Source organism: Chiloscyllium punctatum, chromosome 2 (assembly GCF_047496795.1).
Source record: "Chiloscyllium punctatum isolate Juve2018m chromosome 2, sChiPun1.3, whole genome shotgun sequence".
NCBI lineage: Eukaryota > Metazoa > Chordata > Chondrichthyes > Orectolobiformes > Hemiscylliidae > Chiloscyllium > Chiloscyllium punctatum.
In genome coordinates, this window is record NC_092740.1 from 124,107,593 (window position 1) to 124,135,388 (window position 27,796).

A 27,796-nucleotide genomic window follows, 5' to 3' on the forward strand; every position below is an offset into this window, starting at 1 on the left:
TTAGCTTAATTGTACTTTTATTACTATTGCAGTGGTGCTTTTATTAACACTTAATACAACTCTCAAGGCACTCTTATAAACCAAATCTATCACCACTGCCATAGACACAACCTGATTTCTACTTTCTACCTAATTATCAACAGTGAATGCCATAGCTTTATGAATTTTGATGTGATGATTGATCCACATCCTCTGCACCAAGATGTGGGATTATTTTAGATTTGGTAACTGATCTACTCATTGGCACCCCTGTCCTCTTCAGAGAAGTGCGGTGCTGATTTCTTGGCGACAACATTGTTGAGTCTCTTCCCACGTAGATATGGATTCACACTCTGGAAACAAAAGATTTGTTTTAGTATCTAATGTCTATTGAAATAATATTGTTTAAACTTTACTGTGTTGTACTATTCTATGTTATCTGTTAGATGCGAGTCGAAACTGGTGTTAAAATCAGGGGACTGAAAGCTTGTTGCCCTGCTGATTGCCATTTAATTTGTCTGCTGGGCTCATTAAAGAGATTGTAGAACATTTAGGTGCTAGCACTTCAAAGGACATCCTCTCCTAACAGTGACCAGTTGCTTGGGAATAAGCACTATTATTTGCTGGAACAGAACGTAATGAATGCTGAAAAAACATTTGTTGAAGTTTTTGATCTTGCATCTACCAAGACTATTCATAATACCAATTTAAGGAGAAAACCAACATCTTGTACAGTATAAATAATTTTCTTGCAAATTGTCCTGAGGATTGCAATTAAAAAAGCTTCAATAAAATGTCATTTGTCAGCAATACTCAAATAATCACTGTGTTGATGTCTATTTCAAGTACTACTTAAAGATCTACTAGTGATTTCATGCTTACTGCTGGTGCTGTAGAAAATCTCTGAAACACAGCAGAAGATATTTTGGGAACTTTCAGTCATGACTTCACTCAATGTTTATTCCAAGAATTATATGAGGATTCACAGTACTAAGTGCTGGGCTACTACAGCCCACAGAAGACACCAAGAGAAAGGGGCAGCACACAAAGCCAAGCAGAGCAGCCGGACAGGAGAGTAGAGCAGGAGCTTGAAATAGCCTCGTTCCCCAACGTGAATAAACAGTATCCCTTCATCCCAGCACCTCTTCCACTAAGTGCTGCATCGGAGACCCTGTGCGCTCCTTGCCCGTATTGCAATGTACCATTGTATGCCCATGACAGTCTTTCACAACAACTTTGGAAGCAGGTGGAAAGAATGCTCATATATCACCTTACCAAAATTGCATCTCATCACAGAGCTAAGCATGCAGGTTTTTGCTTTATCACCTCCAGGCAAATACACATCATAATAATATGTAATTTAGGACCAAACTATTGCACTAAACTTTGACTTTCAAACAGGTTATTTTATTTGCTTTATACCCATGTAATACCTTTTTTGCAAAGTAACCCGACTCGTCTTCAACGGCAATCTTAAACACAAAACAATATAGTCATGTTTTCTATTAATATTTTAAGCTGAAAATTTTCACTTATCTCTATCACACATCATTCTTGACCTGCTGGTAACTAACGTCCAATTCACAGTTAATGTGGCACAATGAAGTTACAATTAATTAATGGATTAGCAGATCCAAGTGATTATTTTCTTTTCCCCCATGTGAAATAACTTAGCATCTCCAATATTTAACTGTGATCAATGATTAATAGGTAATGGATAGTCAGTAGTTGCAACTTATCCCTCTGTCAGTGCGATCACAAAATTGAATTGTTATGTGTTTGGTTTGCACCTAAAACTTTGTTTATCTTTAGTCTAAAAGTTGAATTTGATCATTGAAAGGTTAGGCTTAACTGAAATACAGTTAATAATTCCTGTTTGACATCTTACTGTGTTGTTGACTTATGCTTCATATCAATCTAACAAATTGAACTGTATTGTCAATCCTTCTTGTAATTCCAGATTTCTGCAGCATTGTTGAAAAATCCTGATTTGTATAATCACTGCACTAAAGTCAATTTAAGATAAGAAGTTGAGCTCGTAAAAGTGATTAAGTTTGTGAGCAAAGACATTTGTTCTTACACAGGGACCACTTCTCTGCAAACAAAAGGAATATGGTCAAGCTTTCTGCCCTTTTAGAATTAATTGCAAGCTTGGGCAGTTTGACACTGCTTTCTCCTTGGCAATACCTCAGAACGGACACGCCAACAGGTTAGTACTCTCTTTGCCAATAATATAAATTACTGTGATTGTTTGAAATCTGTCATTCTTCCAATTATCCTGATGAATGTAAGACAAGGCTTCAGAAATATCTCGCTCTTCTCAGTTAGATTCACCACATAGGAAAATGTTTGAATTTCTGCCGAAGGTACAACCGTATTCAAATATCTGCATTTCTTCTAATAATTGAACATTTATTATTATTGTACAAATAGTCATTTAGCTTGGGAAGGAATAGCCGCATGGTATTTAAACAAAACTTCCTAAATCCAGCCATTTTATATATTAAACTTTGCATGATTGAAAGGTGGGGCAACATGTGGCTGAGAAGTTAGTACTGATGCCTCACAGTGCCAGGGACCTGGGTTCAATCCCACCCTTGGGTGACTGTCTGTGTGCAGTTTGTATGTTCTCCCAGTGTCTGCGTGGGTTTTGTCTGGGTGCTTTGGTTTCCACCGGAAGTCCAAAGGTGTGGAGTTTACATGGAGTTGCCATGCTAAATTGCTCTTGGCATCCAGAGATGCGTAGGTTAGTTGGATTAGCCATGGGATATGTAGGATTAAAGGGTAGGGGCATGGATCTGGGTGAGATGCTCTTTGGAGGGTGAGTGGACTTGATGGGCTAAATGGCCTGCTTCCACACTATAGGGATATTATGAGGTGACATTTTTTAATATTGTTTAGCGGGAGGCTAACCAGACATCTTTTGCATGCTTAAGTTCCAAAAATATGACCAAAGAAATCAAGCATGATTAGGTGTTCACAAATTCCCCAAATATCAATGGGTTCACAGTCTATGCTTAAGTGAAGTTGCTATGGAAAGCAAACAAGCAGCCACCTATTAAATTCTGACATACACTCGGTCCTGTGGGGGACAGGAGTGCACCAGTAAACACAATTATAATACCAGGCTTTGATTTTTAAAATCCCCATCCTTGAGCTGTTCACCATTCTACCAAAGGCAAATGGATTCCCTATTAAATTTATAGAGTGCGATTGTGACATTTACTGCAGTAGAGACTGCAGATTTGAAGAACAAACATTGATTATATTAAACCGTAAAGATTGAAAATTGATAGGGGTTTTTACTTGGAAATATTTATTATTTCTGAGTCATGGCCCACACCGTATAATATTGACCTGAAATTGCCAATCCAAAATACTCCTTTGTAGATTGATGAACACATTTCAGGTAAAGATTAAATATTGCTTTTTAATATATGTTAAGTACAATGTTCAAAACACTGCTCCTTGAAGGTACTCCACCAGCACTGTCAAAAAGGAGTTCTAGGATATTTTTAAAAACTTCATTCTTTGCTTGTGGATGTCAAAAGCATGAACAACATTTTTATTATCCATCGCTAATCTCAATTGTAAATTAAGAGAACGAATGCACAGATCCTATGTAAACATTTTGATTTCTCAACAGAACACGGTGGCACGGTGGCACAGTGGTTAGCACTGTGCCTCACAGCGCCAGAGACCTGGGTTCAATTCCCGACTCAGGCGACTGACTGTGTGGAGTTTGCGCATTCTCCCAGTATCTGCGTGGGTTTCCTCCGGGTGCTCCGGTTTCCTCCCACAGTCCAAAGATGTGCACTTCAGCTGAATTGGCCATGCTAAATTGCCCGTAGTGTTGGGTAAATGTAGGGGAATGGGTGGGTTACGCTTCAGCGGGTCGGTGTGGACTTGTTGGGCCGAAGGGCCTGTTTCCACACTGTAAGTAATCTAATCTAATCTAATCTAATCTAAACAGAAAAAGGGTATAATTCATATCAATTACTATGGTACAAAATATTTAGAAACATAATGGAAGGAGTGAGAAAAAAAAACCTTCAGATATTCTAGAAGATGAGGAGTGTGACAAGAGTATAAAGTAATTTATTAGTTGTACAGAACATAAATATTGGTGAAAGGAAACAAAAAAAATGAAGGTTTTTGATGCATTCATCAAGATTAGAACACGAGGAACCAGACTCAAAATAAAGGGCATCAATTTCTACAACATGAGCAGAAGGTGCTGATTGTAGGATTATCATTGCAACAGGATGCAAAAAGAACAGTTAATTGTTAATCTTCATTCTCAAAGCAAGCAGATAGATTTTGCTATTGGACAGCATCAAGTAATCGGGACTGTGCTTCGAATTATACCAGTAACCAATTTAAGTTCATTAGTCGGGTTTGCAATGTGATGCATTCATATGTGCTGACAGCTACATACATCAATGCACAGTACCCTGTTTCAGATAGGCAAAAAGAATTTGTACACACATGGCATCTTTTTCATTGAGAAAAAGAAAGGCATGGGGTTTAATGGCAACTGCCTATATGGCTGCATTCCCATGGCAACACACTGACCATGAGCTAAGATTGACTGTTAACTGTTCTTGCTGTATCTCCATGGCAATGATTGCCCAACCAACCAGCATCCTCTACTCATCTTGTATGAACTTATGCCCCTTTGTTAAAGTTTGTTTTTTGTGTACTAGACCTGAAAAGCCTAAAGCCAAGGAGACACAAACTTCGAGAAAAGACTGATTAATGTGGATTAGGTTGTGGTTTTGAAAGTTTTTCTCATGCTGGCATTCACATTTATTTAGAAGCCTACATAGAAAATTCAGGAGTTCAACACAGGGAACTCACACAAGAAAATTTGAAATCAGATAGGTGCATTGAAATGTATAAATTACCAGTGTGTAATCATCTAGAGCATAATACATTTTCTTTTATCTTTCAATTTATTTTCACTTAAATCCTCACTATTTTTTGTCCTCCTCTTCTTCAGGAGTTAACTCACTTAGGGTATAATTCCATGTTCATGGACAATCCTGCAAGTTAACCATTCCCATATGTTAAACTAGCAATAACTACAGACCTAGCTGTAACTCATTGCCTAAACATCTTCACAAACGTCATATCAAAATATATCATTCACTTTGGAGAGATTCTACCTGGCACCATTTGAAATAAAATAATCTCAATAAGGAAACCATTTAAACCAGTTATCTGCACCAGGCAGTGCACCTAATTCCTAGACAAAATATGCCAACTACTGAAGTAGCTAAGATATGAAAAAAAATTCAGCTACAATGCAATGTTGTAGTCCTTGTCCCTGGCTCAGTCTAACATCCACCATGGACAGTATTAAATCCTGGGATACAAGAAAAACCTCCTCCCAATTCCTTAGTTTTTATACTGATATGCACAGGAAGCCTTGTTAGGAACTCAAGCAAATATTTTCCCGATCTCCATGGTGTTGCTTCCTGATTTTTAGGACTCAATTTAAAGTCTCCAAGCAGCCTGATAGATAACTAACCCCAGAGCAACCTGCTTACTACTTGGTACCTCAGCCATTGAAATCAGCAAGAGAAAAAGAAGATTTTTCCTGATCTTATGCCAAGGTTTTATTGGCTTTGGGTGCAGTAGATGTGGAAAATTTCTTGTGTGCTTCAGCCCCTCTGCTTTCTTCTCAATAGGCCATTCCTGGGTACACCAATAAACCTGTGCGCAAGCCCAAGAAAATTTATCGCAAATATATGGGGTAATTTTCCTTCTGATGATATTTCCTGCTTCTCTTCCCTTTGAGTCTACACCATCTCCAAAGTAGCACAGATGTAACTAAAAGTGTGAAGAAAATACAAGTCCCTTGTATTTTCATGGTAACAGTCAGTTTGGGTAACACTGACAACCTATGCTACATTCAGAATGGCTTTTAGCTGTAGCCCATGCCTGTGAATTCATTAATATCCAAAAAGGGGACTGTAGTGGTGCAGTGGGAGTGTCGATTAGTTTCCTGGTTCAAATCCCACTTGCCCTAGATGTGTGTAACAATTTCTCTGAACAGGTTGTTTAGAGAATATCTAACATCTGAGAAAAGGTGCGTGGTGATGCTTCAGATGGAAAAAGGCTTATGTATTGAATGGCCTACTCCTGTTCCTCCTCAATCCTTCACTACCAATTCAAGCATCATTGTCAAGCCTTTTCTCTTTATAGATGCTGAGAGATCTCTATGCATTTTTCTTTTCCAGTATTTTGCTTTTCATTTAGATTTGCAGCATTTTGGAATGGTTCTTTCTTTATAATTTGATAGTGACCGGATTAAGCCTCCAAACCCCATATCACAGCCACTACTTTATAAGATTAGAATGTGTTTGTATCAAAAGGTGACAGGACAATGAGTACATTTGATATAACTCATACTTTGAAAGAAATTTTGATTCTATGCAAATATTCTTCAAAGTTGACTTTTGATATTTTTAAAAAAAAGTTCTTCTTCGCTAAACTAAGGAATGCTGCTCGTTGGATGCTGCCTGAACTGCTGTGCTCTTCCAGCACCACTAATTCAGTATTTGCTTTCCAGCATCTGCAGTCATTGTTTTTACCTCTAAGGAATCAAAGTAATCGTTAAATATTGGCTTTTGCTCTCTTTGTTCCTCTACTCTTGAAACAGCAAGTGACTAATAATTTACAGAGTAGTCTATCTTGGAATAAATGATAAAAATGCTCACAACCAGTTTATAGAATCATCGGGTTTGAAATAATATTCAGATCACCTCTGTGGTTACAGGTATATCTAAATCAATCAGTGAAAAGAAAGTTTAAAAACATTACCCTTCTTCTCCGTCCTGGGTTACCACCTTCCACATTTCCGTACATCACATTCTTGTTCTACAAAAGAATTTAGGCACAACTTTAAATATATTAACATAATATATTGCATAAAACAGATAAGATATGTGCTAAAGCCCAGAATTTTCCTTTTTGTTCCTTGCAAAAACACCTATGTAGCGTTGTAGCAACTATTAGAAACCAGTTTATCAATGATGTCTCTGATATTTTTTCAAATAATGTTGGTCGATGATGATTAATGATGAGGTATTGAGTGACAGTTTTTATCTTAAGAAAACAACAGATGATTGAAGGAAAGCTGTTTAGGAAACCCTATCACAAATATACCAACGTGGTAGGAACAAAATGACTTTGTCAAACCTGCATATTCAATTCTACGTTTGGCACAATTTTTGTCAACTGACCCAGGCAGGTTTGAGAATGGGCCATGTGCCATTTGATGCCACATTGACCAGGGTCTCCTTTTGAGCACAACTGACTTGGGATTTGCATCCAATGACATCTCCTAACACTTGTGGTCACATGCATTCATATACAAATTTTAGGTTCTCAGCCCATACCCCAATGCTGTATTTTTTATATACATGTATTTTCATTCATCAGCTGAATTTACACTGGCATTTAGATTTAGCTTGAAGTTTGGGGTCTTCAATCCATTAATAACACAACATGCTCTGCCAAATGATCTGCAAAGTTCAAAATGTTAAAGTTAATAGTGGGTGTAAAGTAGTTTAAATATACAAGCATTGCAAGAAAAAACATCCAACCAAGATATGGCAAGTCAGCAGTACCAGGGTGAGAGAAAGTAGCTGCTTTCATTTCTGTAAAATATTCCGTCATATATCTATCACTGGTCATGTATTCTCACTGAATCATCAATAACAGTGTGCTGAAAATATTTCTAAAAGATGCATTTCAATCTCTGTCCCCTTCAGTTGTTGATCCTCCTGTTTCTTTCCTAACTACATTCGTATTCATCTCCACCAATAAGAATATTGTGTTGCTACATCTTCAATCTTCTGATTTCAGTAAATTGTAATTTTATGAAATATGAATTCGTTAATGTGATAGTAATTCATGCTGCCACTGTCTGGGCTATCGAAATAATGTGATTTGAGTTCTAAAGTGGTTAAAATGAACAGTGTGAATAAAACAGATGTACTTGGTGTACAGGATTCAGCTTCTCAAATGGTTACACCAGCAGAACTAATTTGGTTTGGCCAAACAAGCTGCCAAATAAGACAGAGTACAAGTTTCGATTATGGCCATATGGTTACGATTTGAAATGGAATCTATTCTCGGACTTACCCATTTTCCCATTGCAGAGTAATCATGCTGTGGATCAAAGAGGCGTTGGTGGGCCTGATAGTCACTGCTGAATTTGGCCGTGTCAGGAGTATCTTCCAGGCATCCGTCAGCAGCTAAAAACAATCAGGCGAGTTTCTGAGTCTGAGTCTTTCATCACCTTCTCCATCAATGCCAGTTTGAATTCTGTTCATTTCTAAGATGCAAGCACCTAAGTGAAATGCCCAGGTCTAGGACCTTTGTGATCTGTAAGACTAAGCTAATGCTTACCTTCACCAACATAACAATAGCTGGGCCATCGATTGATTGTTTTTAAAATACTGAAGAGAAATCAGAGTAATATCATTCCCTGCTCTCAACTAATATGTTAACTCCATTGGCCTGGATTTTGAGGTCAGCAGTGAAGTAACAGCATTTGCTAAAAACCTCGAACAAAGCTACCCTGAAGGATCTAGGTATCTTGGTGGCATTGATGCCACCTTTCCTGAGGGAAATTTGATTCTGGCGCCAATACTGTGTGTTTCTGTTGCCAGTAATGGCACGTGTTCCAAGCTGGTTAAGCAACCAATTTTCCTTTCTGTTTTAATCTCTCTTTGTATTGAGGAATCGTCATAGATAGCAAACCAGGAAGTAAAACTTCCTAACCATTCTTCATTGTCAATCATTTCACAGAGAGCAAACTAAACATCAGGCAAACACATTGGCTTACAGTGGAGTCTGAAATATCAGTAACAAGCCTTTTATAGAAAACTAAGTTTTACATTAAAAACTTAGATATTTTTAGTATAATGAAATAGTTTGTTACTCCACAAATATTAAAATTTATTTTACAGGGCCTGCTGCTCCACAATAGTAATTATGATTTAGTATGTGGTGCAGTGGTAGTGTCCCTACCTCTGGGCTAGGGGCTGGTTTCAAATCCCACCTGTGTCAATAGCATCTCTGAAAGGTTGATGAGGAAAAGTATCTAGTATGCTGCTAAACTCCCATTTACACTCGAGTCAATAAACAGTGGTGTCATCAGAGATTTTTAAGGCACTAAAAGAAAGTCATTTTCATTCAGGTGATTTTTAAAGATTTTCCACAGCAAGGATTTGACAGCATTCACTGGGGAAGAGCAAGGACTCACTGACAGGAAAAGCTCGGAATTTCCATACGTGCACCTGCCGATGCCAGAAATAGTCTTTCCGTTTCACGGTACAACAATGATGACCAGACCATTACCATAGCAATCGCAAAATTCAAACATTGATACAAGTTTGAACAACAGATAGGATGTATCTGTGACTGGACGCCTACTTCCAATAGGGTTCTGCAGGGCTCAATCAGGGGCCCTTGTTATTTGTGGTGTACAAAAATTATTTAGTCAAATGGAGGGGATTTGATCACGACGTTTGCAGATGACTCAAAGTTGTTAGGACGGTAAACAGGAGGATAGAAACAGATTGGTCAGGTGGGCGGAGCAGTGGCAAATACACATGTGATGACTAATAAAGCAAGGATCACACTATGAATGATAGGACCCTATAAATTATTAAAGATTGGGAATTTTAGCTCCCTGAAGATAAGTAGATAAGATGGCCATGAACATAAATGGGATACTTGCCTTTATCAGCTGAGACACAGAATACAGAAGCAGGGCAGTTATACTGGAACTGTATAAAAAGCTGGTTAGGCCACACAGGAATACTGCTTGCAGTTCTGGTCACCACATGACAGGGAAGATGGGAGTGTACGAGAAAGAGTGCAGAGAAGATTTATCTGGATACTGCCTGGGCTGCAGGGACTGAACTATGAGGAAAGATTGAGTGGATCAAGGTTCTTTCCCTTGACGTAGTGAAGGTTGAGGCGACTTGGTAGAGATGCATGACGTTTTGGGACGCAAAGACAGGAGGCACTTTCTCCATCAATAAAGGAGTCAAGAACTGGGGCCGCACAGCAAGATTTAAAAGGTCAAGAGAATGTTTGAGGAGAAACATTTTCACCCAGAAGAGTGGTGGAAGTCTGGAATTCACTACCTGAAGAAATGGTTAAGTCAGAACATTTAAGTATATTTAGATATCAGTTGCACTGCCATAGCCTCCAGGGCTATGGACTAAACTGGGAAAAAGGATTATTGTAGTCATATTATTGTGGACAAATCAGCCGAATGGCCTCCTTCTGTGCTATAAACATCCATGAGTCTATCTTATGCTCAATGAACAAACCCAGTCTTGAGTGAACCGCAGTAAATTATTCTTGCCAACATCAACAGTAAAGTTTAACAATGAGTAGCACTTAGACGTTGAATATGAAATATCACAGACATTAATTAAAAGTCATAAGTGTTCATTTGCTGTTCCATTTATACCTTTGCATCAAAGTGAAATCCTAAGCAATGAGTTACCTTTTCTTCCCAAAGGGCAGGGGTTAGGTGGATCTGGATAGCCCTGGTCTTGATTGAAATTCTTTGGTATGTTATCTCCAGTCAGCTCGGCCACAATGTTGGGAATGTTGCCATAGGGACCCAAGTGTTGTAATCCTTCATGAGCACCTCCTAAAGTCAACACCAGACAGACAAAAGGCTTTGCTTCAGCAATATCTTACAACAGTATTCTGCTCCATGTACTGTTTAAGGACTATAATATTTATTCATGAGCATAGCACAAGACGTGTTCCCAATGCAATGGGGAAAAACAAATCTAAATATTGAGGTGGGAATTTGAAACTGTGCACAGGAGAAACCCTTTAACAATCACGGAAAGCATGTCCTGTATGTTTTCGGTGTCCTTATTGAAACTGGTATACATCTTTACCATGGACAAGTGTGAAAACAAGCATTTCTTACCAAGTGATCATGCACTTCCCATTCTTCCTGAAGAACTGGAAAGACTCTTGAATTTGATTCCTCAGAACAGTACCTGAGTTTCTGGATTAATAGTCTCGTATCTAGTGATAATATTAGTAATAATATAGTGGTTAGCACTAATGCCTCACAGCACCGGGGTACTGGGTTCAATTCTACCGTGGGTAACTGTCTGTGTGGAGTTTTCACATTCTCCCCATGTCTGCGTGGGTTTCCTCCAGGTGCTCTGGTTTCCTCCCACAGTCCAAAAATGTGCAGGTTAGGTGGATTGGCCATGTTAAAATTGCTCCCTAGTGTCAAGGACGGTGCAGGCTAGGTGGGCTAGCCATGAGAAATGCAGGGTTACAGGGGTTGGGTCTGGGTGGGATGCTCTTCAGAGGGATAGTGTGGTCTCAATGGGCTGCTTCCACACTGTAGGGGTTCTATGACGACTCCTCCAGCATTCCCAAATTAGGTATAGAATATTGGTCATGGCTTCCAGTCACTATCTGGTTAACTCCTGCTAGAAGTGCACATTAATTAGCAACAATAACAGGGCCTGACTATTCCATCCCTTGCTCCAACATCTCCAAAGAGGAGCTGGGAAACACAATGGTAAAACAAACACGTTGGGATAGAGTAAGGGCTGGGAGATTTGGCAGAGATCATACTGATACATTTGAAAAGTCAGAAACCCTCAAAAGGTCAAGCAGCTCCTGTTTCTAGCATTATCCATCCCAGATTTAGTGCATCCATAGTAATCTAGCTGTAGTTTTTCTGTTTAATTTACTGCACTTTCCCTTCCAAGAGGTTCTGCTCTTTCTCCCTCAACTAGATTTTCATTCACCTCCTTTACCTTGTTCATCCTCATGGATTTCTGTTTCCCTTCTCCTGTTTGATCAGGTACTATTGCCTGACCTAATGAGTGTTTTCTATGAGGCTTGATAGCTAATAAAGACTTGTGACATTTACTTGCAACCTTTAGCAGACACACTTTTTAACTATAATAAAACATACCAATTTGTGAAACAGATTTGTGGTCCTTGTACGTAAGTGTATGCTGTTATAAATGGTATGTACGGTTCTCAGCCACTTTATTTATTGGAGCTTGTAGTGTACAAATTGGTTGCTGGGATTCCCAGATTACCACGGAGTTAAAAATGTAAAGCGTTCTGGTGATCTTTAAGAGTGCTTTCCAGATGCAAAGCTCCTTGTTATTCTTCTCAAACTTCTGCTTCTAAGCAACCACCTCCGCTTCACACCTGTTTTATAAATATCCCACATAACCTTTCAGATGAGAGAATTCTTTTTAAAAAATTAGTTGTGCAATTTTATTTTGCTTTCCACTTAATCTCTGTGAAACCTGTTGCTGGGCACCGAAACAAGGCTTGGGTGAGGGGTGTAGTGAAATCTTTTAGTTGTGATCTTTGTTGTGTTTATTGTACCTTGTCTGCAGTTGGCTGAATCTATGGTTGCGATTCTCAAAGTAGGGTTTAAAAATTCATGGTGACGGATTGGTCAAGGACCCAATTCGACACATGCTTTGGCTACTTTTGTTTGTCTGACCATCTGAAAACATCTCACACTCTCCCTCTGGGAGTCCGTGATCCACAAACTTTCCTGTGTAATTCCACTTTTTATCTTTGGAATTATGAGAACAACTGACACTTTGACAGTGTGAATTAGAGTGTACACTTGGGTGCATGAAAAATATCCGCATTACATTTTTAGAAGATAACCACGTGAGAATTAAATACTGGCATATCACTGCTCATTTCAGACAGGAACAGCAGCTTGGACATATGCCACCAACATAATAAAATATCACCAGATGCTTCATAAGATTGTTAAAAAAAAACTCTGACTCCACTCAGCCACCTGAAAAGATACAAGGGCAGATGACCAAAGGTTTATCAAAGAGAGATTATGAATATTTGCACATGGGAAAAAGGAGGGCCACTCGGCCCTTCAAACCTGCTCTACCATTCGTGGCTAATCTGATTTTAACCTCAACTCCACATTCCTGCATATCTCCAAAACCCTTCATCCCCTTCGTAATCAAGGATCAATCTACCTATACCTTAAAAATATTGAAATATTCTGCATCCCTTGCCTTGTTGAGGAAGGGAATTTCAAAGACTCATAACCCTCAGATAAAAAAAGTTCCCTCATCCCAATCTTAAATGGACAGCTCCTTATTTTGAAACTATGGTCCTAATTCTAGATTCTCCCACAAGAGGAAACATCCTTCCCTGTCCACCTGGTCAAGTCCCCTCAGAACCTTATATGTTTCAATTACATCAACTAACTCTCCTAAACTCCTGAGGATACAAACGTACCCTGTCTAACTTTTCCCCATAAGGCAGGGTTCGTTTTAAGGGGTGTGTCTCAAAGAAGGAAAGATTTAGGGAGACAATTTCAAAGTTTAGAACTTTGGCAGCTAAAGACGCAGTGACAAAATGCTAGTATGCACACAAGACCATAATTTGATCAGTGCAGGTATCTCAGAGGATTGTAGGTAGTTATACAGATATAGGGAGTGTGGAGAGAAATGAAAACAAGGATACCAATTTTAAAATTGGGGGCAATGGTTAGCGAACACAATGCCACTAGATGAACTGGATTTGGTACAATGTGGACTCAGGCAGAAGAGTTTTGGATGTTCTCAAATTGGAAGCTGGTATGCGGGAAAAGCTAAATGATGGTGCACACAGAGTCCACTGGCAAATGCCAGCAGGCAAGCTGATACGGATAGCCATGTTATGATGAAGGCAGCAAAGCAGCCTCTGTATTGGAAAGAATCAAAAGAACTGCAGATGTGGTAAATCAGAAACAAAAACAGAGGTTGCTGGACAAGCTCAGCAGATCTGGCAGCAACTGAGAAGAGAAACCAAAGTTAGTGTCTGAAGGGTCACCAGAACCAAAATGTTAACTTTGATTTCACTTCACAGAGGCTGCCAGACCTGCTGAGCTTTTCCAGCAACTTTTGTATTGAAGAGCTTCATTTATAATCCTAGCATACTGTAGTATTGAAATTCACTTTAGAGAAAAACACTTAGACACTAACATAGCATAAATTAATTTATTATTGTTTAATTAATGGATTGGTATGCCATTATTTAGTCCACTGTTTGAATGGAGATCTTATTGATCATTTATAAGAAAGCGTTTATTTTCTTTTTAGGGATTATACCTTGAACTTTAAATTGGATAGCTAAAGAACTTAAAAACCAGGAAAGCTTTGCAACTTGAAAATTAAGTGCTGCACATTGCCGAGTTATGTGATACAATGTTATCTTCTAAAGCATCGAGAAAGTGAATTCAAGAACAAATGGCATCAACATCCTGCTTGACAACAGTGCTCTGATTAACTGAGCTGTCGAATGTGAAACAGCTAAGAGCATTAGGGCAGCAAAGAGAAACAACCTGAGCTTGCAAACTGAAAGGATCCGTTTTTGTCCCTCCCCCTTTCTCTCTGGGTAGGAAAAAAACACACAGAAAAGTCAAGGAAACTTAACATAAAACAAGCCCTAGGTCTATCCGGTCAGGCATCAAACTGAAGAACAACCATCACCCGACAGACAACAGTGTGTTATCTGTGCTATAAATAGCACAAAAGACTATTTAAACCCCACACCTCTATATTGAAATCTGGATTTTTTATCTTCAGGTTTTGGTTACCTCATCTATGTTGTTTTTCCACCTGTACTATCTGTGTTGAACTGTAGTTTCTCTGTCTTCATTACGATTGTGTGGAGGTGCCGGTGTTGGACTGGGGTGGACAAAGTTAAAAATCACATAACACCAGGTTATAGTCCAACAGGTTTATTTGGAAGCACTAGCTTTCAGAGCACTGCTCCTTCATCAGGTAGCGAGTTGTGCCAGATGATAAGACACAAGATTTATAGCAAAATATTACAGTATCATGTAATTAAAAGAATACTAAACAAACCTAGATTGCTGCTAAGTCTTTAATCTTTTAGGATGGGTTGCATGTTTCGGGTCATTAGTATGTGAATCCCAGAACTTCTTTTAAGTCACATTCCTGAAATAACTTAAGTTATCTTTTGCTATAAATTCTGTGTCTTATGATCCTGCCCCACCTGATGAAGGAGCAGTGCTCTGAAAGCTAGTACTTCTAAATAGACCTGTTAGACTGTAACCTGGTGTTGTGAGATTTTTAATTGTGATTGGATATGTGTCTATTTGAGATTTTGAATGTGTGTGGTTAAAGTTGCACAGTAGTAAGTTAGAAAAGCTTTTATTTCTCAGTCTTCTGTTAAACTAGTGAGTCACAAAAGTTAGTTAATTTGTGATTTGGAGGTCCTGGTGTTGGACTGGGGTGTACAAAGTTAAAAATCACACAACACCAGGTTATAGTCCAACAGGTTTAATTGGAAGCACTAGTTTTCACAGCGCTGCTCCTTCATCATTCCTCACAACCACCCAATAAAGGAGCAGCACTCCAAAAGCTGGTGATTCCAATTAAACCTGTTGGACTATAACCTGGTGTTGTGAGATTTTTAACTTAGTTATTTTGTTGTAACCTTGTGTGAGCAGCTTTTGTTCTGAGCAAGAATCAGTTGGGCAAGTTGGTCATTTCGTTGGTTTCATTAGAATTTTATACATTTTGTGATGGTTTGTGCCACAGTGTGGTACAAATGTTGGCACACTTTTCCTGGTTTAATGTGACATATTTGAAAACATGTAGTGATCATACAAAGGCTTCATTTCAAAATTGGACACAGGACTACCATGCCATTGTGATACAGATTAAGCCAATAAATCACCATTAGAAATATTTACATTACAAATCAAAAAATTGAGTGTAGCAAGAAACAATGGGAAAAATCAGCATTACTCACTGTATAATAACTTTGTCAGTTTAGTGGGTTATATTCATTGGAAATATAAATTAATGAATTTTTTCTGCAAAAAGAGGGATTTTTGAAGGATGCACTGACAGGAACCTTCACACATCAAGAACACAAATTAGAAAATCCCAAGCAAATCTCTGTTATCTTCCACAATCTACTACTATCACCAGCATGGGAACGTGGCTCACAATGGTCTACTCTGAAGTGTATCAAATAGAAATGTCAAAAAATCTGAATGAAACTACCCGAACGTTGCAGCAGTCTCAGGCCAGAGTTGATGTCACCACCAGGAATAGCACTGTCACGGTGCAACTTCAGCCAAACCATATTTGTATCATAAACACACCAGTGTCTAATTTTGTGGAAGGTTATTTATAAACTTACTGTTGTCAGACATAGAAATTGTTCAAACTTTAAGTCACATCCCAGCCAGGCCACTGGTATCTGCTTTGTCACAATTCCTTTTAACGATATAGCGTCTTAAATATTTGAATCCTCATGCCTTTTATTATATTAAACAATTGGGGTGTGGGGGAGAAGATTCTGCATTGTAGGAGTAATTGTGGTCAATGTTAAACTTTACGTTGCTGATTTCTTTATGAAGTCTTTTTGTGGTTTGGAAGCAAATGCAGCAATTGCTGTGGAGATGTGATTTTTGACTTGGAACTGCTTTCTCCTGTCTTTGAATTGCTGGACTAAATGAAAAGCTGATAGAATCAGGCTAGGGAATATCCCCTCTGAAGTGACATTTGAGCAAAAACAAAAATCAATCTCATTTTTCCCTGTCAGGTGGCTGTTCACTTTCCACGTCAATGTGCTAAGCCTCCACTGCCTACATCAGTTCACAACAAAAGAAATCCAGTCTCACACTTATCAAGCACATTTCACGACCTCAGCATTCCCTAAGCCCTTTACAGCTGGAGGTGTCATTTTTGTAATATAGCACTGATATTATCTCGAAAATGCAGCAGCCAATTTGCACACTGCAACTTCCCACATAACAGCAACAATAGATCTATTGCTTGGAAGTATAAATATTCACTGATTTACCATAGATAAGTCGTCTAATACTTCAACAAAATAACACATCGAGGTTAAAAAGGGCCTTGATTTAACTGCTCATCTAAAAAATAATACAGTAATATGAAGAAAGGGCAGGAGATGTTAACTCAGCACCTCAGGTCTGCACTGCTATTTAAAAAGATCATGGTTGGATAACATATATTGAAAATCCTGAAATAACAATTTAATGATTAATTTTCAGCTGCTATTCCTGTTATACCATGAAAATGTACATAGGACACAATGAGATTAAGTCAAATTGGTTATCATTGAATTTGTTGGTTTGATTTTTGCGGAACACAAGGTTTAAGTGCATGAAAACAGGAAATGTCAATTCACCTGCACAAACAAGCTTGTATTCTAAGGCAGGAGAAAAGTAATAAAATTACCTTCTCTTTCATTCTTCTGTGAGGCAAACAAAGCACATACTCACATCTGATTGCATACGTAGCTTTTCCTGGAACAGTTGTCTAGCATGTGGCGTGACGGCGTCACACTGCACCAAACGTGGCCAAGCAGGAACCTTTCCCACATGCACCACGCCCTCTGTAGGTGTATACGAAGAGCAACAGGTTGATAACCAAATGATTGGCCGCATTAAGCCACATCTTCCTTTGCCATCAAATGGTATGCAAAGCCGTCCAGAACCTCTGGTTCCAAGGCAGCCACTGCACCACCAGACCTCCATCCAAAACTAGAATGAAGCCTACTGTGCTGTGGGGTCAGGTAGCATGCCAATGCAGCAAGACACACCCAGGAAGAATTTCATTAAGGGAACGTTAAAACATGTTCTGATTTCAGAATAACAGGGCCCTTGAAACAGCATGAGGATCCCACCTGTGCAATGTTAATCAACTACGTGGAGTGCTTGGAACAGTCAAAGAGAGCATTCGAAACAGTTAATCGCAGACAGTGATGAAGGTTTTCTAAGATTACAAAGGGATCTTGATCAAATGTGTCAGTGGGCTGAAAAATGGCAGATGGAGTTCAATCTGGATAAATTCGAGTTATTGTATTTTGACACAACAAACAGGGGCAGGACTTATACAATTAAGCTAAGGCTTTGGGCAGTTTTGCAGAACAGAGGGACCTCGGGGATCAGGTACATAGTTCTTTGAAGTTTGCGTCACAGGTAGACAGGATGGTTAAAAAGGAGTGTAGCATTCTTGCCATCATTGCTCAGAACTTTGAGTATGGGAGTTGGGAAAAAGTGAGGACTGCAGATGCTGGAGATCAGAATCTAGAAGTGTGGCACTGGAAAAGCACAGCAGGTCAGGCAGCATCACAGGAGCAGGACAGATGATGTTTCAGGCATAAGCCCTTTGTCCTAACGAAGGGCTAATGCCCGAAACATCTACTGTCCTGCTTCTCAGATGCTGCCTGATCTGCTGTGCTTTTCCAGCGCCACACTTTTCAACTACGGGAGTTGAGAAGTTATGTTGAGGTTGTGCAGGACATTGGTGAGGCCTCTTCTGGAATACTGTGTCCAGCTCTAGTTGGTCTGTTATAGGAAGGATATTATTACGGTGGAGAGGGTTCAGAAGAGATTTATTAGGATATCGCTGGAAATGAACGTTTGAGTTATAAAGAAAGGCTGGATAGTGGAGTGCAGTATAAGAGGTTGAGAGGTGACCTTATGGAGGTTTATAGAATCTTGGGGGGACATAAATGAGGTTAATGGTAGGTGTCTTTTCCCTAAGATGAGGGATTTCAAGACTAGCAGGCATATTTCAGAGGTGAGAGGTGAGAGATTTTAAAAAGACATGAGGGACAATTTTTTTATACACAGGGTGGTTTGCGTGTGGAATGAACTTCCTGAGCAAGTGCTGGATGTATAGGCACAGTTACCTAAGTGTCTTTTAAACATTGTAAGTAAATGAATAGGAAAGATTTGGAGGAATATTGGCCAGGAGCGGACAGGTGGGAATACTTTAGTTTGGGATTATATTCCGCATGGACTGGTTGGACCGAAGGGTGTGTTTCAGTGCTGTCTGACTCTGTTTGCCCATGACGGTGATGCCATCGTTAACCCTTCACACAGCCAATCATGCAGGGAATAACCAGTGCCTCATCATTACAGGTTCTGAGGGCTATAAGAAAGACACATTTATCTTTTGTTCCTTGTGGACAGTCGGACATGGGCCAACATGTCAGAAATTACAACTGTTTTCCTGAACATTCCATCAGTTCTCCAGATATGAACAGATACAAGATATAGCCAGCTGGGTTTGGTAAAGGAATGTTCAACGTTTTTAGTATCCTAGCTGAGTAAAGGCAGATAGCTGGCAGGAAAGTACCAGTGTTTCTGTGAGTTAAAATAAAAACGATTGAGGGACAGGTTTGAGAACTGAATGGTTGATTCAGCTTTGTGAGTATCATCTGAGTAACTGGATGTGTAAATCTTTGGCCTTATAGTTTAATGTAAGACCCAGAGGATGAAAGCGGTCAGTCACCCTGTAGTTTAAAACACAAACTGGGTTGGCAGTTTTCAGCCACATTTCACTTCTGTAATTATTGACATGGGGTCACGAAACACTTAATTTGCAAGATGAGTTTTCCATTGATAGGTCCTCATAAGTTATTAGTATTAATTAAAGTATATTGTAAGTCTTAATTGCTTGTTATTTCCAAAATGGAACTAGGTAAAAACAAGGGCTACAGATGCTGGAAACCAGAGTCTAGATTATAGTGGTGCTGGAAAAGCACAGCAGGTCAGATGTCCATTGGAGCCAGTTTGAGAATATTGGAGTCTTGTATCTTTGCCAGTGTTATCATTTATTCTATTCAAGTCTCAACCCTCACAGATTTCAAATGTTTACAGCTGATCTGATAGTTGGGGATCTACTCTCTTGCCTTTGTCTCCTTTTAGTCTGTTATGTATAAATGTCACCTCCATCTGTTCAGGCAGTTCCTGGGGACTGCACTGAAGTGTCAGCCTAGAATTCATCTTTCAGTCTCTGGAGTGAGGTTTGAACCAGCAACCGTCTGACTTGGATGTTAGAGTTCTACTTCTGAAATGATATTAAGCCTTTGCATAAGTGTTGAATATATCAAGTATACAGACTAATGGTTGAATGTTTAAACTTGATTGTATGAAACCTATTCCAGGTGTATCTGCTGGGGTATCCAGTTAAGTTAGTAGAGTTCCTATACAAGTGCCTGAACACTACATTTCCAATTATGCTTAATTGTTTATATGCAGTAAGAAAGAGGATCCTTGTGTTGCTGTGATCGTGTCCCTACCTCAGAGCCAGGGGGCCAGGGTTCAAATCCCACCTGTTTCTGACGTATGTAATAACATCTTAAAATAGGTGGATTAGAAAATTAGGTTAAATAAAAACATTTTTAACAACAAGTCACCTACTAGCTTAACAGAAAAAGCTTACCAATATTTACACAGTGCAAGCTAACTTGGCCGTTTATGGAAAGTATTTAACTATGCAACATCATGTGAAATTGTGGCATTTTACTATTTGCTTGTTTTATGATCAATGTTTATAACTAAATACCAGAAATTCAACTTTGGATTCAAGCTTCATTTTAACATTACTTAATATTTCAATGAGTGGGGTCATGCCTTCAAAGAACCAAGAACAGTACAGTGTAGAGACAGGGCCTTCAGCCCACCATGGCCTCTACACAATCTGTATCCCTCTATTCCCTGGTCATTCAAATATCTGTTAAGACACCTTTTAAACATTGCTATTGTACTCTCCTCCACCATCTCCTCTGGCAGTGCATTCCAGGTACTTACCAACCTCTGAGTAAAATTCCTGCCTCTCACATCTTCTTTAAACTTAGCCCCTTAAACATTAACCCCATGTCTCCTGCATTTCTACCCCAGGAAAATGACTCTGACGATCCATTCTATCTTTGTCTCTCATAATTTTGGAAACTTCTATCAGGTCACTCCTCATCCTTCAATGTTCAAGTGAAAACAAACCAAGTTTGTTCAATCTCTCCTCACAGCTATTACCATCAAAACCAAGCAACATCCTGGTCAACCGTTTCTGTACCCTCCACATCATTCAGGTTGTGTGGTGACTGGAACTGCATACAATATTCCAAATTTGGTCTAAGTAAAATTCTATATAGCTGCAACATGATTTGCCAAGTTTTATGTTCCATGCTCCAACCGATGAAATCAATCATGGAGCACCTTATCCATTTGTGTTGCTACTTTCAAGGACCTGCGGACCTGTACACCTAGATCCTTCTGTATGTTGATGCTATTAAGGATTCTGCCATTTACTGTATACCTCCCTCCTGCATTAGTTCTCCCTAAATGAATCACCTCACATTTGCCCAGATTAAACTCCATGTGCCATTTCTTAGTCAATGTATATTCTGCTGTATCCTCTAGCAATCCTTCCTTTCCGCAGCTCCCCAATCTTTATGTCATCTGCAAACTCACAAATCAGGCCTCCTATATTCTCCTCCAGTTCACTTATATATATTACAAAAAACTGGGGTCCCAGCACTGATCCCTGTGGAACACCACTGGTCACAGACCTCCAGTCATAGACACACTGTTCCACCACTACTCTCTGTCTATGACCAAGCTAGTTCTGTATCCATCTTACCAACTTGCCGTGGATCCCATCTTTTGTATCAGCTTGTCATGCGGGATCTTGTCAAAGGTTTTGCTCAAGTCCATATTGGCACCATTCACCGCCCTGCTCTCATCAATCATCTTAGTCACTTCCTCAAAAAACTCAATCAAGTTTGTGAGACATGACCTTCTCCATGCAAAGCAATACCTATTGCTAATAAGTCCATATTTTTCCAAATGTGAGTAAATCCTATCCCTAAGAATCTTCTCCAATAATTTCCCTACCAGTGACTAAGGTACATCGGCCTGTAATTTCCTTTACCCTTAAACAAAGGAATAATGTTGGCTATTCTGCAGTCCTCTGGAATCTCTCCTGTGACTGAAGATGATACAAAAGATTTTGAAGACTACCCCAGCAATTTCCTCACCTGCCTCCCTCAGTACTCTGGGATAGATCCCATCAGATCCTGGTGTTTTGTCCACCTTAATGCTTTTCAAAATATCCAATACCTCTTTTTTTTTATTTTGACATGCCCTAGAATAACAACATACACCTCCCGAGGGTCAGTATCTATCATGTCCTTCTCTTTATGAATACTGATTTATAAATACTGATGCAAAGTATTTGTGAAGGATCTCCCCAACTTCCACCAGCTCCATGAATAATTCCTTCCTTTGTCCTTCAGTGAACCAACCATTTCCCTAGCCACCCTGTTACTCCTTATATATGTATAATTCACCTTGGGATGTTCCTTAATTCTGCTTGCAAAAGACATTTCATGGCCCCTTTAAGCCCTTCTAACACCTTGTTGGAGTTCTTTCCCGCTATCTTTGTACTCTTGCTACGTCTGTCTTCAGTTTCCTAAAACTTACATTTATCCTTTTAACTAAGCTCTCAACTTCTCTCCTCATCCAAGGTTCCCGAATCTTGTCATCCATCATTTTCACAAGAACACGCTGATCCTGAACTTTAACCAACTGGTCTTTAAAAAATTCCCAAATGCCAGATGTGGATTTACCTCAAATGGCCTTTGGAGAAGATTCATATGGACTGGATTTACTCACATTTGGGAAAATGTGGACTTATTAGCCAAGTTAGGAATATATCAGAGTAGCGCTTTATCTTCATCTTCATGCCAAATGTAGCTGCAATATTTTGTTCCCCAATGATTAGCTGAAGAGAAAGAACATTTTTTTTTTTAAAAAATCACATCATGGGCCAACTTAGATTTTATCCAGAGGACTTTCTTTGCATTCATAAGAGTGCTGTCATCTTTAAATAGGCACGCTCTTCATGAAAGGGTTTGCTGATCCCTTTTTCACGTCGTTACAAATCCATGAGGGTAATGACTCATGTCTACAGCTTTATGTTACAACCAGTTCACAATACAGAACTAAACCACGTCATGGAAATGCTTGATCTGTTTTTCCTGAACAATGAAATGTTTGACAGGTAGCTTAATGAAGAAACTACCAAGGAGACCCCCTCAATAAGAATCTGAACTGTTCAATAATCAAAATGGTTCCTGACATTTCAATGTTTTTGTCTGAAGGAGATATATAAACATGATGTTTACACTGTTCACATGTGCATGGCTTGTTTCTTTCAGCAGAGGTTGTTGATCCATGGTCAATAAAGTCTTAGCTTTAACATTAAAAATACCAGACATAAGAAAAAGCCAAAATGCTTTGCTCATGGTGAAAGGTGTGCCTTTGTTGGTAGCGTGGATTAATACTATTTCAAGTTTTTAAAAATTATTTGCATACACTGTAGAACACATAAAGAAACACTGTAGGGGTTTTGAGTTAGGATGCGTGTCCATCTGATATTTAATTCTGTAAATTTCTTTGCCCCATATTTTGCATAACCTCAATATTTCTCAATTGAATAAAACAAATTTCTTTGATATCTCTTTGGAACGCTCATCATTTGCTTTGGTCCTGTTTTCTTTGAAGTAATAATGTAGGATTAATTTAACATTAAACTCAACAGATTTACAACCCAGGTTGAAGAGCGCGGTGCTGGAAAAGCATGGCCGGTCAGGCAGCATTCGAAGAGCAGGAGAGTCAACATTTGGGGCACAAGCTCTTCATCAAGATGAAAACGTCCTGATGAAGAGCTCATGCTCAAAACATTGACTCTCCTACTCCTCGGATGCTGATCTCCAGCATCTGCAGCCTTCACTTTCTCCAGGTTTTTAACCCAAGGGAAGGTTCTGCTGGTTTTTTTGCTGGATAAATCCAAAATTAACTTGACTGCTGCACGCACCCTCCATAACTTTATACCTACTGCTGCTTCAAGTATTTCCCTTTATGAGACAGTTAAGGCAGAGATAAAGCAGTCCAAATCTATATGCAAAGTAATTTATCTTCAATTTCCATGATAATCTCATCACTGACCCTGCCACCAATGGAAGCAGCCTTGGCCTGTTCACCTGTTCCACTTTTTCTGATGAAGGATGATCTTTGACGATCTGATAATAAACAAGCAGTTAGACAGTGCTGATGGGGATGACGGCAGTCATGACAAAGCATTATTAGACACTTGAGTGGTATAAATATTGGCACAGAAAGGCCTTGGTATTATCGTCACAGGTATAGAAACTGGCTTTGTGTCTGGAGATACTGGCATCAAGAATGTGATGTGCAAAAAGGATAAAAGCCACAGATAGATAATTGAGGGATTCTTCAGGTGACAGGAAAGAAGAGCAGCTTATACTACAGCTGTCAAAACGTGGGGTGCTGGAAACGCACAGCCAGTCAGGATGAAGGGCTTATGCCCAAAATGTTGATTCTCCTGCTGCCTGACCTGCTGTGCTTTTCCAACGCCACACATTTCAACTCTGATCTCCAGCTTGCAGTCCTCTCTTTCTCCCAGTTGATTTATATACTACAGCTGTGTTGACAGGCCCTGGCTTGGAATTTGGAAAATCATTGATATTTTACTGTCTCGAGACCAAAATCCTGGCACTCCATTCCTCAAGGTACCGCTGGGCTACCTCCTCTTCACGGAACACAACAGTTCAAGAAGGCCACTCCCCATCACCTTCTCAAAGTCAATCAGGAATGGGCAATAAATGCTGACCCAGCCAGGTATGCAGCATATCTCATGAATGGATTTTTAAAAAATTATGATGGTATTTGGAAGCAGGTACCAGGGCACTGTAGGATTTTCAAGAAGAAAGGGAAGCTGAAGATGGGGCAATGATTCAGAGAAGACAGTCAGCCATTTCTTGTGGAAAGGGTTCATTAACAATGTCATTCAATAAAATAACCAAGAATGCTGGCTCATTAAGAGTTGACTAGAAAGGATATTTCGGAGGCAAGAGTTGGTTTCGTCAAAAAGTTCAAAGTGCAAAGTCCACAGTGAAGTTGGGTGCGATCACACCAGTCAATATAAAGTGGTGGGATTTTCTCATTATTTCAGCTTCATACCAGTTTTTGTATTACAATCTGTTAAATTATTTCAATAAACTGGCCCAAAGGTAGAAGACAGAGGGTGGTGGTGGAGGGCTGTGACCAGTGAAGTGCCACAAGGATCAGTGCTGCGTCCATTTCTTTTCATCATTTATGTAAATGATTTGGATGTGAGCATAAGAGGTATAGTTTGTTTGGAGATAAGTTTGGAGATAACACCAAAATTGGAGGTGTAGTGGACAGAGAAGAAGGTTACCTCAGATTACAACGGGATCTTGACCAGATGGGCCAATGGGTTGAGAAGTACCAGATGGAGTTTAATTTAGATAAACGTGAGGTGCTGCATTTTGGGAAAACAAATCTTAGCAGGACTTATACACTTAATTGTAAGGTCCTCGGGTGTGGTGCTGAACAAAGAGACCTTGGAGTGCAGGTTCATAGCGGATTTGCAGGTAGATAGGATAATGAGGAAGGTATGCTTTCCTTTATTGGTCAGAGTATTGAGTACAGGAGTTGGGAGGTCATGTTATGGCTGTACAGGACATTGGTTAGGCTACTTTTGGAATATTGTGTGCAATTCTGGTCTCCTTCCTATCAGAAAAATGTGAAACTTGAAAGGGTTCAGAAAAGATTCACAAGGATGTTGCCGGGGTTGGAGGATTTGAGCTATAGCGAGAGGTTGAATAGGCTGGGACTGTTTTCCCTGGAGCATCAGAGGCTGAGGGGTGACCTTATAGAGGTTTACAAAATCATGAGGGGCATGGTTAGGATAAAGAGACAAAGTCTTTTCCCTGGGGTCAGGGAGTCCAGAACGAGAGGTCATAGGTTTAGGGTGAGGGGGGAAAGATATAAAAGAGACCAAAGGGGCAATTTTTCATGCAAAGGGTGGTGCATGTATGGCATGAGCTGCCAGAGGAAGTGGTGGAGTCTGGTGCAATTGCAACATTTAAAAGGCATCTGGATGGGTATATGAATAGGAAGGGTTTGGAGGGATATGGGTTGGGTGCTAGCAGGTGTAGTAGATTGGGTTGGGATATCGGGTTGGCATGGACAAGTTGGACTGAAGGGTCTGTTTCCATTCTCTACATCTCTATGACTGTAAGAAACAATTTACAATGATGTTGCAAGGGTTGGAGGATTTGAGCTATAGGGAGAGGCTGAATAGGCTGGGACTGTTTTCCCTGGAGCATCGGAGGCTGAGGGGTGACCTTATAGAGGTTTATAAAATCATGAGAGGCATGGATAGGGTAAATAAAGTCTTTTCCCTGGGGTGGGGGAGCCAAGAACTAGATGGCAGAGGTTTAGGGTGAGAGGGGAAAGATTTAAAACAGACCTAAGAGCAACCTTTTCATGCAGAGGGTGGTGCATGTATGGAATGAGCTGCCAGAGGAAATGTTGGAGACTGGTACAATTGCAGCATTTAAAAGGAATCAGGATTGGTATATGAATAGGAAGTGTACAGAGGGATATGGATGAAGTACTGGCAAATGGGACTAGATTAGGTTGGGATATCTGGTCGGCATGGACGAGTTGGACCGTAGGGTCTATCCCCGTGCCGGACATCTCTATGAACCTGATTGTTGGAGAAGACACAGAAATAGGCCATTTGGCCAAACAGGGGTTATGTCCTACACAATCTCCTTCTATTCCATTTCTGTCAGTATGTCCTTGTCTTTCCATTTCTTGTTTTTTCCAACTTCCCGAGAACTGCTTCAAAACCATTTACGTCCACTTCTCCCTGTGATCACCAATTCCAGTATCTTAAATTCCCTATTAAAAGGTTGAGAATATAATCTTATCTTGCATTCATGATTATTTTCCAGGACTTGCTTTTCATTTGCAAACCTAAAGCACAAGGAAAATCCCTAAGTTACCTCCTCCCCGTTCTGCAGAATACTGTCAGAAGCGATTACCTTCAATGCTCTGTGGTCCGACCAGATTCGTGGCTTGATGGGCTGGATATTCCACTCTGGGCCTAGCGATGCCTAACTGCTCCATGACTCCATGCAGTAATCGTTGAATGTCTGCTTCAGACACTTTGTCTGGATCCCTGGAGCTGTGACCTGTAGTTAGACCCCAACCGAGGACGGTCAGCATCACTGACCTGATGAGGATTGGAGACAACATGGTAACCTAAAGGGAGAGAGACAGAGACTGAGACTGACTAATATCTGGGAGAATTTCCGCCATTTACAGCGGCCAATCGGAAATTAAATCAGAGAAACAGCAGTGTGATGGTCAGTGAAGTACGCGACAATAAATTGCAGTCGGAGAGTTGGGTGTTACTGCAACAAATACTACTAAACGCTGGAATATTGCTGAAGAGCGAATCTACATCACATTTTTATCCTTCGCTCATGCATTTAAAGCAATTACTGCAACATTAAACTTATTTTTCTCACATCTAGTTTCATTTAACCTAAGATGTACAGAGTTTAAGATTTACAAAATGCAGCAGTGAGGACTGAGATCAGGTATGTTACCTTGCCTTCTTTGAAAGAGAGGTGTTGGTGTTATTTTCACAGTTTCAGCTGGCTCCTGTGATCTGCTGTGAATAATTCATCTGCTGTTGCCTAGGCAGCAGGACAGAGACATCGCCTGGTAGCCAATTGGTAGAGCCCCTGCTGCAGTGAGGTTGCTATTTGCTTGTCACTGGCCACTCGGGTGTTTTCCTATCTTCCTGGTAGTGGAAATTGAATAAAGATTCCTGCACTAAAAAAGAAAAAAAAAGGTTGCTATTTGCTTTCACTGAAGGCAACAAACTGGAACAACAACGAGACCTTTCCAGTTTTTAAAATATTCCACTTTTTAAAATATTATCTGTGAAATACTTTGTCAATACATAATTGCTTGAAAACGGGATGGAATATGTGTGTGTGTGTGTGTGTGTGTGTGCAGGATAGCTAGCCCCTTGCATGATCCGTGAGGATGCTT

General features: G+C 39.8%; 1 protein-coding gene across 1 annotated transcript; it reads right to left on the reverse strand.

Annotated features, from left to right (window-relative positions):
* Positions 1-27,530, reverse strand: LOC140488367 (neuroendocrine protein 7B2-like). Its single transcript, XM_072588107.1, has 6 exons — positions 27,346-27,530; positions 26,776-26,995; positions 10,517-10,666; positions 8,134-8,246; positions 6,808-6,864; positions 1-332 (listed from the first exon to the last, which is right to left on the reverse strand). Exons 2-6 carry the CDS (start codon positions 26,987-26,989, stop codon positions 234-236), a joined length of 633 nt encoding a protein of 210 aa, XP_072444208.1. The 5' UTR covers positions 26,990-26,995; positions 27,346-27,530; the 3' UTR covers positions 1-233.
* Positions 27,531-27,796: the final 266 nt, after the last annotated feature.